This window comes from Vigna angularis, chromosome 6 (assembly GCF_016808095.1).
Source record: "Vigna angularis cultivar LongXiaoDou No.4 chromosome 6, ASM1680809v1, whole genome shotgun sequence".
Lineage (NCBI taxonomy): Eukaryota > Viridiplantae > Streptophyta > Magnoliopsida > Fabales > Fabaceae > Vigna > Vigna angularis.
The window spans coordinates 27,496,040-27,515,035 of record NC_068975.1 but is presented as its reverse complement, the minus strand read 5'-3'; the positions used below and the strand labels follow the sequence as shown (position 1 = coordinate 27,515,035).

The window sequence follows — 18,996 nt, the reverse complement described above, 5'->3', positions numbered from 1 at the left end:
GTATTTAGATATACCCATTTTTTGAAATGTTTTCCAATAAGAGATGTTGACCGAACTGCCTTGGTCAACATACACTTTCCTGATACCGTAGTTAACAATCTTGACCGTTATCACCATATGATTCTCCTGATCGGGATTATGAGCTTTGAAGTCTTTGTTTGTGAGGTTCATCGAGGGCCTGGCCCTTTTCTCAATCAAATGTATTGTTTTGAGCGACCGAATGTGCCTCTTCCAAGCGGTTGTTAACGATTCTCTTATAGCAATTCCTCCAGATATTGTATTGATCACACCTCTCTATTGATCACGCCTCTCTATTGATCACGCCTCTCTATTGATCACAACTCTCATTTGGGTGATATTTACTTTGGCTTCTACCTTGACTCTGATGTTGAGATTTCTCTCTCCACTAATCGGGTCTGGGAGCTACCCTTCGAGGACTATGGGGTGGGTTGCGTCTACGAGGCGAACCTCTCTCTCAGACCGCTCGATCTTGACAAAGGTTTTCAAATGTCTTACCTAGATCAATTCTTTAATTTTATCCCTTAGGGTGGCACATTCCTCAGTGGTGTGTTTGAGGTTACAATAATATTGATAATGTTGGTTACCATCCGTGTCTGGAAGAGTTGACTTTTTCATTGGTACGGGCATAAGATCTACGTTAAGAGCGTCTTTCAAGATCTTTGTGTGTAGTGCGTTCAACTGAGTATATTGATGAAAGTGTGGACCCTTACCCTGCTCCTTGGATATCAAATCTTGGTTCCTTCTAAACGATTTCTTGTTTGTTCCTTTCTTGTCACTAGTGTAGATTTCGCTCGCATATGCTTTCTAAAGTCCCTAATTTGTTCAACTTGCATGAACTTAGCCGATTGCGATCTAAGTTCATCCAAACTCTCCATTGGTTGCATGCATAAACTATCCGCGAACAACCCAAGCTGTAAAGTAGTAGTGATCATGTGATGCATGACCACTTTAGGGTTAAGGTTCCTTATCTACGATGCAACCTTTCCAAAGTGATCCATGAAGGCTTGAAGGGACTCGTTAATTGAATTCATTGTAGCAATGAGAACCAAACTAGGATTTTTCCCTTTAGTGAGGTAGGAAAAATTTGACACTAGATGACATCGCTCATTGTGTACAACGCCATCAGTGTTATGAACATTCTTACATGTTCATCTTGATGGTAGACCTATCATATTTTTCAAACACGGGCACCCTCCAATTGTCCAACAAAGGAGTGTCCATGACTCCTAGAGTGAACGGGTGTTCCCCGATCATGTCTACTATGCGCGCTGAAGGGTTGTGGTCTTTGGTCGCCCTGACAGGTTTCTCTTGAACCGTATGGTGTGATTCATTATGTGGTTGTTTAGTTAGACCCAGTTGGGTTGAGGTAGAAGGGACATGGTTCTTCGTGCCCTATTCCTATCGAATAATTGCATTTTCAACATGCAATGCCCTCAACTCCTCCTCGTACCTCTTTATCTGGTCCATCTGCCATTCGTCTAAATCCTCCTCTAAAATAACGTTGTTTCTCATGTTCTTTATGGTCACCATGTGCGTTTAAAAAAGTATTTGTTTGGCCACAATAGGTGCTAAAATGTTTTTATGGGACCGATCGAGTACCAACAATTCCAAGATAATTTAGTCCTTCGTTTCCTTCTCTCCAGTGTGCTTGTGGTTATCTTTAATTTGTTCGATAATATAAATCTTTCGTTTGTCTAGATTCGCTCGGATGATATGTGCAAAAAATACTTTAACGCTTAAGTAAAAAAGTATGTTCAGGTATTAAATGCAACAACCAATAATCACCAGCTACCTTTCTTAGACCCCTATTTTAGAAATTATAATGAAATTTTACATACCACAAACCTAATTATAACCCAGTCATACCTTAATCATAATTATGAAACTGATTTGCTAATTTAGACCAATTGTCAACTGTACTCTTGATCGATAATTTTATTGATAGATTAACTTTTAAATGGACTTATTATTGAGATGCAATGAACTTTTTTAAATTGTGACATTAGCAAGTGTTCTGTCAAATTAAGTTCACTTAGATTAATTCTTATTCTTCAATTGAACTCACCCAATACAAATACATGATTTATAGTTATGTTGAAAGTATGAAATACATTTGTATCAATTTATAAGTGGAAATGGAAAATTGTTAAAAAATAAGAAAAAAAAGTGAAAAAAAAAGAACGAAAACCATGTAGGAACCTAGATTTCAGGAACGTAGATTACACAAATAATGAAAAAAATGTTAAACTACTATAGCACTTATAATCAGTATTCGTAATTAATTATAGTGGGTCATAATACTTAGGGATGTTTTCTTTTTCCTATTTTTCTACTACAACAATACTAAATAATTAACAAATAATATAAAAAATAATATGACTAGTGTCACGTCCCATTTATTACTGTGCTGAGTCACCACTGTGCTTCCATAAATGCACCTCGCCACACGTGCACCTCCACTGACACGCCATCACACCCACTCTGCATGCGACTGCCAAGTGTCGTGTTGGAGCATTCTAAAACCTTAATGGAATCCAAGTGGCAGCAAGCGAGTGGACGTTCGTCCTTAGTGGGGAGAGAAATTAATTTTCAGAAAAACTCTTCCCCACTTTTCTGCACACTTCGTCTTCTTCCCCAAACTCTGGTTTTTCAAATTCTCTGCCTTCTCTCTAGAATCTCCATCTTCTCTCTACCGTAACTCACCATTCTCTGCTCCTTTCACGTTTCAGCACCATAGGAACGTTCCCTGCACCGAGAGCTCTATAGTGAACCGAACGACTTCCAATTCTGGTAAGTTTCACTTGGGCGATCGTCCCTGGAGTTTCTGTAAACTGTTTCAGTTGCATGCAACGGTGTATGCTAAGCCCTTCTTTTTCTTTTGATTAGTTTAGTGGGAAAGCTTAAGAGAACGTTGAGAGAGCTCCTTTTAGACGAGTCAAGATCCACCCCTTTAGGACGTTCGCTACTGAATCCGGGTAAGGGAAGCTTATTGTGATTTAATTTATACTGTATGTTGTATGCATGTTCGGTATGGATTGTATGCATGAATTGTATGCTGATGTATTAGTTATGAACGATCGCTGTTACACTGAATGAACGTGGTATGCATTGGTTGATTCGTGTGCTGATGGTTGCTTGGTATGAATGATTAATGAGAATCTTATAAAGTATGTAATTTGATATTTTGATACGATGTATAAAGTATGAACTGAAAAATGATAATATGAATTCTGTAATGTATGAGATTTATGGTGGAGATAGATTTTAAGATATGAATCATATGAAAAATCTGGGCAAAATAATAGTTCTTACTTTGATAATGCGCGCTCGTCATCGAACGGTCTTCTACCGTTCGGTTTTCCCTGTCAATGATTTAGAGTAGGATTTCTTTCATTTGGAAAGGATTCGACTTAAGAACGAGCGTCCCCTTTTGAAATGCTATTTGAGCGTTCGTCCTAATAGCGCTCGGATTATACCAAGCGTTCGTCTTAAGTAGCGCTCGGTCTTACACTGAGCGTTCGTCCTAAATTGTGCTCGGTCATCTATTGAACGTTCGTCCTAAGTGGCGCTCGGTCTCAGACCGAACGCTCGTCCATTTCCGTAAATTGTAATGAGCGAGAATAGCGCTCGTCCTGAATTCCCATAAGTGTTCGTCCTAAATTTAAATAGCGTTCGTCCAATATATTTAGTGACGTTCGTCCAAGTCTTCGGTGACGATCGTCCAAATTATTTATTAAACGCCTACTTTCGCGCTCGGTCATTGACTGGCGGTTGTTTCCATGAATTAAATTGTGTTCGGTTTATTTTGTTCAACCAAGTGGTGAGGTATCTATCCATTGGATTCGTTCCAGAGTCATTGAACTTAAATTATTCTAAGTATTTTTCCCGATCGTACTAGAGTTAGTTCATTTAACTAATTCAAGAAGTCTTTCTCGGTCTCGCCCTCGACGTTCTTCCTCGTTATGAAGAGGAGTGAACGTTCGTCTTTTTAAGAAAGTGGAACATATAATGAAAATGTATTCAAGAGGATAAATTAAGATGTGCGAACACTATGAGAACTGAAATTGTGATTTTCGGATTTTGAACGAGCGTTCCAGGGTGGAACGACTCTTGAATGGATATTGAGATTGTAAAGTATGAATGTGGCAAGCTTAGCTGGCGGGTCATCCTGATATTCCGTGAGTGCTCGTTCTCAAGTAGAGAGGAGTATGTCATGCGTGGGAATGGCAGGAGGTCTTAGTCCATAACTGTAACTTGGACAGAACGGACTAACCTCAGGTGGCGGCTGACGAGTATTACAGCTATCCCACCTGGGTGCACGGACGTCGTAGCTACACAGAATTCATACAGTCCGGGCAGTCGGTCTAGTATCAGGATGAAATTGTGTATAAATTGAATGTATATGTTGTGAACTTACTTGCTGGAATTGATATGTATAAAATGTATGTTTTGGTTTGAATTAAATTCAATAAGCTTACCATGTGTCTCTTTCTTGTGTTGTCGTTCATCCTTGAACCTTCGTCTTGTCTATGCAATGATCATCCGTGTGGATGTGAGCAGATGGAGAGGCGTTACTGGAAGAAACACTGGAAGAAGAAAATTTGGAGGACGCCAATCTCGTAGAAGTGGAAGTGAAGGCCGAACAGTAGAGGCGTTCGGTTTTTAGTTAGATTAGCGAGCGGCTGTGAGCGAGCGCTCTTTTGTGGTTTGTAAATAGTTGGACGTTCGGTCATTGTTTTGTAAACCGTTCGTCCTTATCTTTTGTGAACGTTCGTTAATTTATGTACATTAACGGTCGTTCGGTCTCTTTCGTTATTGTCGTGCTCTTTGTTTAAAACTGTTTTGAATTATTAATATATGTGATTATTCTAAGTATATAGTTGATGACTGTATAATTTTGGGATGTTACAACTAGCAAATAAAATTATTTAATTTTAAACTTATTTTCAAAGTTTTACTTTATTTAAACAACTTCACTTATACTTTTTTTTCTCACTTTCTTTTTTCTTTTTCATTTTTTCATTTTTCATAAGCTAATTCAAACAAAAGTATAAGAGACGATTTCTACTGTGTGAATAAATAAATATAAGAAACCGAAGCACGCGTTAAAAACTTGTTTTTTTACTAGATATGGAAACTATGGTTTGTGGTCTCGTAAGAATATTATTTCTTAAAACACAAAGCAAATATGAAAAGAAATAACATTTCCGACGATCCACGATAAAGTAAAATTATTCTTTATACGAATGTCGTGAGAAGTAGGGATGACAACGGGTCGGGTCGGACATGGATAGTGCCTACCCGCAATCCGACCCGACAAAAAAAATCCACCCACTACCCGACAAAAAAAAATCCACCCGTTACCCGATCCGCTACCTGCGCGGATACCCGCTTAAAAAATATCCGCGGGTATTTTAAAACCCGCGGATACCCGTGGATATCCACAGATACCCACAAATATTTTAAAAAAATATATTTTAATAAATTATTAAAATAATTTAAATAGAATTACAAAAAATATATAAAATATAATATAAATTAAATTAAATATAAATTTAAATTCAATTTTAATTAAATTTAATCTTGTAAAATATAAATTAATATTAATTTTAATTAAATTTAACTTAATAAAATATAAATTAAATTTTTATTTTTATTTTTTGCGGGTAGCGGGTATCCACGGATACGGATAGTATAATACTCGCACCCGACCTGTTTATAAGTGGGTATTAAAATATCCGCTACCTGCGAGTTGCCAGTAGTAAATATCCGCGAGTATCAACTATCCGTCGCGGATTTTATCCGCGGGCGCGGATTTTTTTACCATCCCTTGTGAGAAGGTAAGTTAAACGTAATATTCGATTGTGTAATGTTATCGAAAATAAAATATCTACATATACAAATATAAACGATTATTCAAACTTAAACACGAAATATATGATATGCATACATATAAATATTTGAATAGAAAACAAGTGAATGCATAATAACTTAAATATATATGATCATTACAATATATACACACACCAATAACATTTTAAAATATTGTTATTTGACATACAGCATCATATTATTTTCTATAAATAAATGACTATTTACACCGACATATGCGTACTCGTTAACACATACTTACCATTATTATAATATATGCAAAAATATAGTAAGATAGTATTTTAAATTTAATATAAAAATCAAAGTTATCATATTACATTTTCCATAACACAATTATATTACGCAAGATATTGATTATAAAAATTCACATATTGATACAATTTTAAGTCACTGGTGACTTTCGAATTATTAAAAATTAACATTCAATTTAAGATTTAAAATTAATAGATTATCCATTTTCATTAAGATAAATAATTAAGATAATTCTTTGATATACTCAGTATAGGAATCTCCATCAATTTTTAAACTAAAATAAATTATAATATCGGTGATTCAAAAGTTAAAAAATTATATCTCCTATAATTAATGACTTCATTAATCATACTCATTTATCTCACAAATGTAAATATAAATACAATGTAAAATACTTCGTCTCTTGACATTCCAAATTGTGAAATAATCACTATAAACTATAACGAACAATTAAAAGATTCTATTTATTATAAAATTTACTTAAATTTCAAACCAATCCTATCATATACCAAGGGTTTTAAATCACCCACAAAAAAGTTAATTATCCACAAAATTACATTTTTACATACAGGTAGAGATAGATATTCAATCTACCAATCCATATAAATTTAAAATTTAAAGAAAAATTAAAATAAAAAACAACTTAAGTTGCTGGAAATTTATTGAAGACTAAAAAGAGATTAAATTCTTGAAAAAGAAATAATGAAACAAAAATATCCAGTAATCACTCTCAAAATATCAAAATCGAACCATGAAAAAACATCATACAATCAATTTAAAACTAAAACACCATCTAAACTCATATCACCACATGCGTATGGATTCTAGAAGAAGGATAAGAGAGAGAAAAGTTACTCAAGATATTCCCAAGTTATGCTAAATAAAACTCTGAAAACAGGAAAGAAAATTCGATGTTGACGATGAGAAAATGGAGAAGGAAGTAAGGTGTGAGTTTCAGTAATAAAACGTTAACATATTATGCAGAACATAGTCGTTATAAAACGTTAACAATCATTTAATTATAAAACAGAAGTTATAACAATATTTTGAATTTAACAACAATAATTTTAAAACTCATCAAACATTTCAAAATCATACTCATTAGTATATGTAAGTTACCAAAAATTTTCATGAGTTGAATACTTTACCTTTCTTTTCGGTTAAAAAAAATAAATTTACGTCGTCATGAACTTAATTGGAATATTCAAATTTAAAAGAGCTATGACAGGTTTATTTTTTTGTAATTTATGCTACTTTTATGGATATTATTATTTTATTTCAAATTTTTATATTATTATTATTATTTAAAATATGAAACTGGTTAAGACGTTGGTTGGCCTTTAATTTGTACTTGTTCAGACACTGGTTACCTTGTGCAAGGCCCAATCGGTACTCGTTTCTTGGTTACGAAAATATAAACAAACCAATGTCGTGCTTAACAGGTAGGATAGGAAAATTGATTTAAAACTTTACATAAAAAAAATTGAAATTAACAAAGGAATAAAGGGTATCCTTTTTCCGTGGAAATTTTACGTAATTTTGAAATTTGGAATTGACAAAGAAGTATAGGATCCTAGCTACAAGGGAATTGGAGAGGAAAAATGACAGGGGAAGGAAGAAAGAAAAGAAAGCAGAGTAGAGCTCTTGGTTGGATTACCTTTCTAGAGTGGTATTGGTTGGACTGAATTGTTCGTCAACACTCCCTTGACTAACCAAACAGCACAAGAATCCCGAAGCCGACATTGTCAACCCTTTATTTCCCGTCAATTCCCTCACTCCGTTCCAATCCCTCAACGTCACCGTTCTCGGCGACGAAGAAGACGACGCCGTCGACGACTCCCCTTCCCCCTCCTCCGTGCAAGAATTCTCGCAAGATTCGCTCGAAAACATTTCCTCTTCCTTCGATTTATCTTCCGCCGTCTTTCTCGGCCGCTGCTGTATGTTCTCTCCCATCAGGTCTCGGTACCCTATCGCCCAAATCTTCTCCAACGCGGGGAAGCCTGACCCGTCCATCACCATGGCGCCAATGTTCATCACGCCATGGAACCTCCCCGACGGCCGCCGGAGCTGGAAGGCGCTGAAGCACGGCGTCGACATGTCGACGTCGCGGGGGAGAATGTTGCTGATGAGGAACCGCAGGGTGCCGACGAGGTGGTCGCGGAAGGTTCCGACGGCGTAGATGGCAATGCAGATACCGGAGGTGTCGCCGGCGAGAAACTCCGGTGACACGCGGAAGAGGAACTTGTCGTTCCAGGTAGGGTTGTGGCCACCGAGCTTGTCAACGCGAGTTCTGAGCTTCGTTTCGGGGTGGATCCACGTGACGGCGTAGGTTTGGAGCTTTCGCCGAGGAGACGAAGGCAGCTTCAAGCCCTGCGCGGAGATCAAGTTGATCTCCAATACTTGATGCGTGTTCGCCGGCATCGGCATTCCTCTCTCTTTCTTTCTGGAACCTTCCTTACCACAACATCTCTATTCTTTCTTGGGACTTCGGAACGGTGGTGATGAGCCAAGAAAGAACAAACGGTTGCGATTCCGGCGGAAAGAGACGCCTTATGGGTTTTTGTGAGAGAGAAAGGTAAAATCCGTTGGTTATAAATTGGGCGTCTTTTTTTGTAGTTGCTATTGGTTAGGGTAAAAAACGTAAATATTGGCTGTGATCAACTGAAGTGGTGTTAGGGTGAGGTTGGAAGTGAAAGCCGCGTAGTTGCGTACCAGTTAATAACTAAGCTGTAACTATAAGAACAGAACCCCACACATAATGGAATTTTTTATTTTTTATTTTTTGCTGTTTTAAAAGTAAATTTAATAAAATATGAACAACATAAAATATTATTATTTTCCCTTTTGCGCTTGAGCTACTTTTTCTTCTTATAAAAAATAAAATAAACAAATAAATTTAGTTGTAAGTTAAAAATCATTTTTAAGGAATTCATTTACACTGTATGACTTTTATCCATTACTGCATTGTTCAATTTTTTTTGTCCTGTTTGATCAAAAATCATAATTAAAAATTTTAATATAATGTTTTTAACCGCATAAACATAAAGAGTTGTTGTAATATTAGATAATATAATATAATATAATTTAAGAGGTCTTGTAAGACACCTGAAACATTAGTTTCCACATTTTTATTTTATCACTTTTTTTCTTTTACTTTTGTAAAAGATAATTATAAATATTGCAATTGGTTAATTTTCTGACGATTTTTGTTATTTCTTTTAAAATAATCGTATATTTGGTCTTTATGAACAATTCTTATATTTTTCGTTCATACACGTAAAATAATTTTTTATTTTATTTTATTTTCTAATGTGCAAATTGTAAAGTAGAAACTCAAATATACAAGTGTATAGGGAATAATTACTGAATATTGTGTAAGTATACGAACTTAATATATTTTTTAATTAATAGCAACACAAGAATAAGTAAAAATTTGTTTATTTCACTTCATTAGTCGTTTAAACAATGAACAAAAGCTAAAATCCATCCCAACATATATTAGGGTTTAGTCCTTTAACTATAAAGCGATTTTGGGTTTAGTCTCTATTCGAAAGTTTTGTTCATTTTAGTCCTCTTAGTTTTGAAACTCTTATAATTGGTCCTTAAAATTAAACGACGTTAACTTTTGAGTGATGTGGCAAACGGCAAGCCCACGTCTGATGCTACCTTCCCTGACTACTATGTGATGTGGTAGTAAAGGTCTGGTGGTCGGCTGACCACTCGGTCGGTCACTCGGTCTGGTGGTCGGTCGGCCACTTGGTCTGGTGATCGGTCTGGTGTGCAGGACCGAATGATTAGTGGTGTGAACACGAAGAACCAAATGGTTAAGTGTGTGAGTGTGCACGACCGAACAGTTAATTGTATGTTTCTGAGCAGAACCGAACGGTTAAGTGTGTAGGTGTGCAGTACCGAATGGTTAAGTGTGTGTTTATGTGCAGGACCGAGCGGTTAAGTGTGTGTTTATGTGCAGGACCGAACGGTTAAGTGTATGGGTGTAAGACCGAGAGGTGAGTAAAAGATTGAGCGGTAAGCGAAAGACAAAAGAGTGACTCAGGCAGAACGATGCACTAGAGGAGAAACTGAACGGTAAGACAATGGAAAGTGAGGTAGAACGGTTCGTTGGAGTAGATGCCGAGTGGCCGACCACCCATCAGGCCGACCGACCACCACACCTTTACTGCCACGTCAATTAAAAGTAATCAGGGAAGGTGACATAACACATGGCTCGCCGTTTGCCACATCAAAGAAAATTTAACGCCATTCAATTTTAAGGATTAAAAATAAGAGTTTCAAAACTAAAAGAAACAAAACTTTCGAATAGAGACTAAACCCAAAATCGGGTGATAGTTTAAGGACTAAAAACATATTTAACCCTATATCTTAAAGCGAAGTGTTACAATTGGTTTGATCACGTTCCATTACAATTGTTTTTCATTTTAATTTCATCTTATTTCTTTTAATAAATCCAAAATAGTTAAAATGATTTATAAATGTAGACAATAAGAGTGGAGAGGTTCACCATGTTTTTGATCGATGATGATAATGCATTAGCATTCTTTTTATTTTTTTCAAAGTAAATAATCTTTTGCTAAAAGTATTAAGTCTTACCATATTTAATCAAAATTCACATTGGTTTGACACTCCCAACTATTGTAAGCCCTATTTCTAGGAAGATTTTTGGGTCTCTTTTTCTAAGTCACTTTAATATTTATTTCCAACTCACATTAAAATATATATATATATATATATAAATGACTTTTAAATTGTTCTTTTATATATAAAAAAATCACACTCTTCTCTCAAAGTTCTCAAAGAAAATAATTTATAAGTGTGAAACAAACATATCCATCTTATTCTCATCATTCTTTTAAAAGATAGCAAGAGTAAATAGATTATAGTAAAAAAAAATTCTACTTATATCTTTTAAACTCATTCTTACAGAGAACGAAGTAGTGACGAAAATAGTTAAACCCGTTGTTTCATTTGTCTTACTGAATAGCGTGACATGCTACAATTTTTAAAACATGTAAAACTTGAAGACAGACTTAATAATATAAAACATATCAATTCAATTACATAAATAATACAATTTTAAAATTTAAAATATACATAAAATCAACATCACCTGTATAATAGAGCGGAAAACTGTAATAGTCAAATAAAATTAAATCATATCAAAACCTGTTAGAGACAATAACTGGTTATTTTCTCCCAAGCTAAGCTAACGCATATTTTGGGTACAAAGATATATAGAGTGGACAAGAATTATACTATTATTTTCCTTTTTTTATGTGACATTATACATTTGTTTTCGAATCTTGTAAGTTATTCTTCTTTCTACGTTCTTGTCTTCTAAACTAACGAACCTACTTAAATATAATTATTACAATGTGCAAGTCTCGGATTACATCTCTTTTTATCGTAATGCACGTTGTGGTTATATAAAGATGAATGATGATAAGAATTTGGATAAAATATTTAAAGTTGAGTTTTTGTTTTTCTATTTTTTTTTATCAATTTGAGTGTGTATAGTTTTCATGCACAATTAATTAAATATATATATATATATATAAATGAATTACAATAGATAATAATAACATGATATTGTTGTGGTGTTGTTTTGGAAGAAGTGTTGATTTGGAGACTTTTCACATTTTTTTAGAGATAAGAAAACAATATTAGAAAGTGATTTTTAAGTCTAACTCAACCCCACAAAACTGACTTGTATGGTGAGATTTGCACCCGACTTATATATTATAATTTGACCTTATCTCTAGTTGACGTGAGACTTCCAACAAACAATGAAATAAGATGATTTGTGAGATAGATGTGAATTTGACATCACACTACCATGAAGAGATTTGAGAGTGAATATAATGTTTTTACATAAATATCCTTATTACTTTATTTTCACATGTCCACCAACACTGTTATTTTTCACATGCACCACTTTTATTTTTCACATGCACATGTGAGATTCCTAAAAAAAATATAAGAGAGATGCATAGAAGTTTGACATCATACCAACCCTGTGAAATAGAAGCTCAACAAGAAGAAAAACAGCACAACAAACAACATAGTAGTTTGATACTTCAAAACATACATATCCATTTATCATAACAGCCTAATTGGATTCACATCATAGTTCATGGATATAGGTCGAATGACATGCATACACATGCTTGAAACTAGATCTGTAAAGACTTGGAACTAGATTTGTGAAAACTTGAAACCGCTTCCAACAAGAATAGAGTATGTTCTCTTTTGTTTGGAATCGATTCCAGGGTCTTGGAATCTGTTCTATTTTGTTTGGATTCGATTTCAGGGTGTTGGAATTTGTTCTCTCATGCTTGGAATCAATTCTAAAGTTTTCATTTGTGTGTTGTGTCACATGAAGCGTTGAATAGGTTATACGAGGTGATTCTAAAAAAGCTTTCAATGAATTTATTTAATTTCATCTTGTATGATGTCTTAACAATTTTTATTTTGATTTTGTCTTATATGTCTTCAACTTAAATGAATTTGACAATAAGGGACTTACATGAGGAAACAAATGATCTTGATAGATGAATTTTTGTCATTGTTAATCGTCAAATTACAGTTATTGAACATTAGACCGCCATCCTTAATGAGAAATACAATATAATTCTTGGGACCCCTTTATCTCAATATATTATAATGCAAATTTCTAAATTGTTAACAAGTATGAACATTTTAAATGACAACTTATTCAGAAAGTGCTACGACTCTCTCTGTTCACTACCCCATACAAGACGTATTATGGGAATGTGTGAACACAATATCGTTAGAATAGATTACAAATTTATATGAATAAAAGGACTTCATTTTAATTAATCATAAATCATGTTGTATCTTCCAACAAGTTAATCTTATTAATTATCTCTTATTAAAAACATAAACTTCTTCAAATTCATCCAAATCTATCATCACCATTTTTCTCATATCTTTCCTTACAAAAGAATACAACAATCCCCTGCCTGTAACCTTTGATATAAAACTAAGAATTGTTGATATACGAAGAAATGCTATTAAAATGTAAAGATTCGATGTAAAACGAGATTTAGACAAATGAACATTACTTTAACTTGTTTTGCCCTTAATCTTTGTCTTCCGTCACGTCGTGGCACTTGCCGACACATTGTTTGAGACAACGACGCTAACCCAGCACACTGGTAATTTGTTTTTATATACTGTTAAAACAACAATTAATTTGAAAAAAAAAATGCATAAATACAATAAAAGAAATAAATTAGGTCCAAGACGTTAAATAGATTATGGATTTGTATGCAATGATAGCGTAACTGCATGGTACGTGATGTGTAATAAAACATTTAAGGAGGCTCTATAAATTGGTTCCTAACTGGATCGGAGTACATCAAGCTAAGACTGCAATGGGCAATAAAACACCAAAAGTTTCAATTTTCTTTCTCTTGAATTTTCTTGCATTGGTTTTTAGAACCAATGCAGGAGGAGACACAGTGATTTACTGGGGCCAGGACGAGAGAGAGGGCTCATTAACCGAAACATGCAATTCTGGACTGTACAAAATTGTGAACATAGCGTTTCTTGCAAGATTTGGCAGTGGGCGGGAACCCCAAATCAACCTTGCAGGTCACTGCGAACCTGCATCAAACGGTTGCAAAATTTTGAGCACTGAGATAAAGAATTGCCAGAAGAGAGGCATCAAGGTGATCCTCTCAATCGGAGGTGGTGATCCAGGGTACTCCTTGTCATCCGCCGGAGATGCTACAAACGTGGCAGATTTCATATGGAACAACTTCTTGGGAGGGAAATCTAGGACAAGACCATTAGGTGATGCAGTATTGGATGGTGTAGATTTCGACATTGAAGTTGGTGGTGGTGAAGCCTTCTACGCTGTGCTTGCAAGGAGACTCTCTCAGCACAGCAGAGGGGGCAGAAAAGTGTACTTAACAGCAGCACCGCAGTGTCCTTTCCCTGATGAACACCAGAATGGAGCACTGTCAACTGGGCTATTTGACTTTGTTTGGGTTCAGTTTTACAACAACGAACAGTGTCAGTTTGACTCTGGTGACCCCAGCAAGTTTCAGAATTCATGGAAGCAGTGGGTCTCGTCCATTAAGGCTAGGAAAATTTATTTGGGTCTTCCTGCATCTCCATCGGCAGCTGGTAGCGGTTTTGTACCAGCACAAACTGTGATAAGGGAAGTGTTGCCTTTTATCAAAAGATCGCGCAAGTATGGCGGGGTAATGCTTTGGGATAGGTCCGCTGATAAGCAAACCGGATTTTCCAGAACCATCAAGGGCAGTGTTTGAGGTTTGAACAAAACCAACTTTCAACTTTAGGTCCTTCACTTGTGTTGAATTCTGTTTCCATGTAAAAGTAATGAAAAGATATCCAAATAAAGGAGGTAGAAGGTGTTGATCATGCTTGAAAAAGCTCATTCAGTTTGAAACCATGCACGTAATGTTGCTAGTCTGTAAAATTGTGTTGATTCAATTTCATTGTAGAAAAGTTCCATTTGCCATGTTTAGATCTATTTTGCTCAAGTTGAAGACCGAATAAAATTTAGTTATGCATAAAAAATTAATTACTTAGTTAGGATGCATGAATCTGTGATTAACATTAAACAATATAATACATTATATCATATGTACGCAATTTTAATTATATCTATATAATAATGTTCTAGATAGCTTTAGCAACAGCAAGCGTTTGTAGTCCAACGGTTAGGATAATTGCCTTCCAAGCAATAGACCCGGGTTCGACTCCCGGCAAACGCAAGTTTTTTTAATTTTGGGGGTCGTCTAATATTTTTTTTGTGGTGGCTCTGATTAATAACAAATTGCAGACATGAAAAAAAAACGGCTACTGCGATATATTGTCATTATTCAGAGATTATTCACAGACTATAACTGGAAAACATGGACTAAGGTAATTCTTTTTATTAGTAGACGCAGGGTGAAAGAAGAGAATTAAGCATTTGGGTATGCCAAAGTTGTTTTCTTAATTCTCTTTTATCTAAAAAAGAAAGAAACTGACATAGTTTGTCATGAGAGGTATCATAACACAGAACCGGCCTTCAACTTAGGCGCCTTTTGCTTGATAAAGAGAGTAGATAGCACACTTTTACTGCGGCTGTGAACTTGGGCAGCCTCACGTCCATTTCGATCGTCAAATGATCCAAATTTTGTCAATGGTTTGGAACCCTTCAATACATCCTGCATACACAGAATCATCAGTAACTTTGCCGAAGTTATGACAGAAAAGCACTAAGAAAAAAATCATCTTTCAACTAGCTAGCTAGCTGGGATATATTCTCCACAATTTCAGGTACTGATACATTGGTTGATGGAATGTCTATTGCTTTGTGGAAGTCAAATAAAAACAAACATTTTTCCCCAGTGGCTGTGAAAACAACCCCACAAAATTGAAAGAGAAGGGAAAAAGCCTAATTCAATCAAGTGGTGTGGATCTTAATAGTAGAAGTTTCCGTTTTCCATTGGAATAAATTATGCATGCTATATTGAAACCAATTTAATATTTGAATGAATCAATCAAAGACTAATTTTGGCTTGCATCCATTCTCACTTTAAATATATTATATTGTACAAGGACCACATATTCATCAGAAGTAACTAATTAAGATCAAATAGATAAGGCAAATATAGGATCAAATGCCCAATGGGCAGATGAAAAGTATTTGATTTTTAAATCAAAAGCATCTCAATATGTTTGATCACTGTTAATACTAGCCTCGCTGGGAATTTGTAATATCAACAGATTTACTGGATCAACATTCTGCTGAAATTTTTAAATTCAATGGACTGTTGAGGATGAACTTCTGTAATGAATCTCAGTATGATGAACAAAATGGAACATGAACATCACTCATCTGTAAACAGTATTATTCTGTAAAAAAGTATTGAGTGAGTAAGTTACTGATGCAACGAACTCCAAAATGAAGCTGCTAGCAAAATTATCAATGACCCTTCCCCTTAGTACATTAGTTTTTTATGTATCAAAATTATCAATGAGAACAGTCAAATACCCTCACATATCATCAATTAGAAGCATTATCCTGTTCTAGAAAAGGAACTTCTATCTGAATCTTTATTCAAGTGCAAAATCCAAACTACGCTCCCCTGACAGATTACGTCAAAGATATTGCCTTGAAGTGTTAAACAAAGATAAACAGTTTTCCAAACACATGAGATCAAATAACAACAGATAGGTCAATTATAATCAATCACATTTGACTAATCTGTCAAATATGGCACCCCACTACCATGCATTTGAACTTCCTGATGAAAGCAAAGTTACCTCGTCTGTGACACCAAAAGTTTGGGTGGCAGCTCTAGAAGTAAGAGTTCCATTTGATAAGTGGAGTTGTGCTGCTGAGGGTTTCATCCATCTACGCTCTTCACTATCTACAGGCACGGAACTAGGAACTGTGAGGAGCTAATGTATTTAAACATGGAAAACATAACCATTGCTTGCTCACTGTAACTGAATTATGTGCTCCAAAGGATACAGCTATTCAGCATACCTAGAAGGTGGAAAACTCCAGAGGTCTTGGCAGAAAATTTGGAGTCCTTGGGGCTGCAAAAATGGATGTGTTAAAATAGTGAAAAAGCACTGTGTCTTGTGCCACTGTAATGCCATTAATGGAGTGAATAGCAAATAAAGCAACGAGCCTACACAGCCCAAAATTGGAAGCTTACTTTTTGGAAGTGCGGGAAGTCGTTTTTTTTAAGGTAGACTTAGTTTCTGATGCTAAATGCCATGAAAGAGTTTTTGAAATAGGGGTACCTAGGTACAATCATAATACATATTCAGTTGAAGGAGAAAAGGAGAAAGGCGGAGAACATACATCAAAACAGAAAGCTCCAGAAGGGACATTTTCCCAATAACAGACCTGAAGAAGGAAGACGAGTTCTGGTTCGAGATAGATTTTGTCTTGAATTAATCTGTCTGTGTGAGCTGAAATGTACCTTTTTATTCACAGAATCTAGCTTGTGTTGTTAAGCGCAAAACAAGAATCATAAGTAAAAGAAAATCTGTAGAGTGAATAGTTAATTCTGGAAGAAAAACAAACAGTTAGGCCTACTTGGCAAAATGTAGTGCTTATGATGTCTGGGAACGAAAGCTAACAACTGCTGTTGCCGAAGGCCCTCTCTATCAGTGTAAACATGACATGTAAGAAGCTTCTGCAATTTTGCAAATATCTCACTTCAAATCCAAATGGAATTTATGTATTTCGAAATTGTAAAAAATATTTGTAATTACCTGATTCAACGTAGAGACCTTCAAGTCCATGGTGGATACGTCAAAGGTTTGCTGCTCAAGAAGGTCGGTTAACTTGTAAGCAACAGTTCCCAGATGATCGACAGCATTAATAAGAGCTCTTACTGCATAATCTTTCAGGTTGTCAAGTACCCTGTTGCAGAAATAAAATAAAATGGAGTTTGTCTGGGTTAATCCACGCAGTTCGAATATAGAAGAATAATCAGCTAGCAGACACAAATTTAACTAGCGACAAAAATTCTCGGTTACATTACAAGTAGTCCTATGCCATGGTATCCATTCTCTCAATTTCACTATCCAGACACAACCATACATTTTAAGAATCATTACAAGTTCTTCTGCGTATATACAATAACGCAAATACTACAGTCAGATCAGAGATCGATAGAAATTACTTATAAGCAGTAACAAGTCTTAGCCAATGTTTATTAGGCGTCCACTTTAAACCATTTAAAATTTGTTATCAGAAATAATCGAATTAATTTTCTAAGTAGTCTCAATTTAAAGATTGTTTTCTTGTTTACAGCATTTTGTTATATCCATTATCCATCCACAATTCCCACATAAAGCAAAACACACATCTGGCATTTGTTTAAAACTTTAATGCACAAATATGAGTAGAAAATTTCAGCCATAACACTGACAGGCATGCAAGTAATTAGGACCCAGCGAAATCACTAATTGTAAAAATAAGGTATGTATGCATTCCAGAGCAACAAACTAAAATAGCCCTTAACAAAAAGTACCCTTACACTTGTTTTTTATCACTATGGAGATATGATTTCTCGCAGTACTCGGCAGCAGAATAGAGTTGAGGCCTCAGATTCTTAAGTTCCTGAAATGATAGTATCAGGAGGATCAGCACCCAGAAATTAGAATAGGGATTAATTCTTTGTGGAGAGATTAGAGGTTCCAAATGTAATATGATAATGAGGTTTGTGGTTATGAATATGAACGCAAGAGAAAGAATTGAAACATGGACGGTAATGTAGTTTAGTAAGTGAGAATAGTGATAGATCTGATGACCTGCAAGGCGAAGATGAAGCTCTTGCTGTGCTCCATGGAAACCACGTCCATTGTCATGGCGCAACGTTCCATCAAAAAGCTACAACACTAATGGTAGTTAAGTATTTGTTTGGTTCGGTGAGAAAAAAACAACAAAGGTGGATCAAATTCAAGAACTGAAGAGAGAGTGAGTGAGAAGGAAGAAGACAAGACAGTCAAATTCCAAAGACAACATGTTACTCATTTCATTGCATCTGAAAATTACCCAACACAAATAATTAATTAAGAATTATTGTGTTCTTTGTTGTAAGGGAAACAACAATTTTCCAAAGACATTCATGCCCTTGGCTCTGTTATTCCATTTTTAAATCTACACTCCTCCTGAGTTATAAACACCCTTTTATCTCACCTTATAAGTTACTATAAAAGACATTATTTTAGTAAAAAAAGATTATCTCAAATTTAATTTTTTATAAACCATTATAATTTCTTTATTCTCTAAGATCAAATTCAACTCTC

At 35.2% G+C, this 18,996-nt stretch overlaps 3 protein-coding genes and 1 non-coding gene across 4 annotated transcripts; 2 read left to right on the top strand and 2 right to left on the bottom strand.

Moving 5' to 3' along the window:
• Positions 1-7,654: 7,654 nt before the first annotated feature.
• Positions 7,655-8,910, bottom strand: LOC108345213 (uncharacterized). Its single transcript, XM_017583792.2, has one exon. The coding sequence runs from the start codon at positions 8,590-8,592 to the stop codon at positions 7,819-7,821; it is 774 nt and encodes a 257-aa protein (XP_017439281.1). The 5' UTR covers positions 8,593-8,910; the 3' UTR covers positions 7,655-7,818.
• A 4,656-nt stretch (positions 8,911-13,566) lies between these two features.
• Positions 13,567-14,714, top strand: LOC108345415 (basic endochitinase). The gene has a single exon (XM_017584015.2). It carries the CDS (start codon positions 13,578-13,580, stop codon positions 14,478-14,480), a length of 903 nt encoding a protein of 300 aa, XP_017439504.1. The 5' UTR covers positions 13,567-13,577; the 3' UTR covers positions 14,481-14,714.
• A 162-nt stretch (positions 14,715-14,876) lies between these two features.
• Positions 14,877-14,948, top strand: TRNAG-UCC (transfer RNA glycine (anticodon UCC)). Its single transcript has one exon. It is a non-coding gene; the product is annotated as a tRNA-Gly (tRNA).
• A 71-nt stretch (positions 14,949-15,019) lies between these two features.
• Positions 15,020-18,825, bottom strand: LOC108345187 (protein ABIL1). The gene is made up of 9 exons (XM_017583768.2): positions 18,499-18,825; positions 18,225-18,307; positions 17,455-17,605; positions 17,276-17,375; positions 17,084-17,176; positions 16,890-16,977; positions 16,715-16,767; positions 16,489-16,595; positions 15,020-15,386 (listed from the first exon to the last, which is right to left on the bottom strand). The coding sequence occupies exons 1-9, from the start codon at positions 18,568-18,570 to the stop codon at positions 15,228-15,230; spliced, it is 906 nt and encodes a 301-aa protein (XP_017439257.1). The 5' UTR covers positions 18,571-18,825; the 3' UTR covers positions 15,020-15,227.
• Between the last annotated feature and the right edge of the window lie 171 nt (positions 18,826-18,996).

Coding starts and splice junctions, on each gene's coding strand:
- LOC108345213 (XM_017583792.2), bottom strand. CDS start 8,592: ATGCCGATGCCGGCGAACACGCATCAAGTATTGGAGATCAACTTGATC.
- LOC108345415 (XM_017584015.2), top strand. CDS start 13,578: ATGGGCAATAAAACACCAAAAGTTTCAATTTTCTTTCTCTTGAATTTT.
- LOC108345187 (XM_017583768.2), bottom strand. CDS start 18,570: ATGGAACGTTGCGCCATGACAATGGACGTGGTTTCCATGGAGCACAGC. Junction 17,376..17,454: donor AGGTCTCTACGTTGAATCAG/GTAATTACAAAT, acceptor GCAAAATTGCAG/AAGCTTCTTACATGTCATGT. Junction 16,978..17,083: donor AACTCGTCTTCCTTCTTCAG/GTCTGTTATTGG, acceptor GATTGTACCTAG/GTACCCCTATTTCAAAAACT.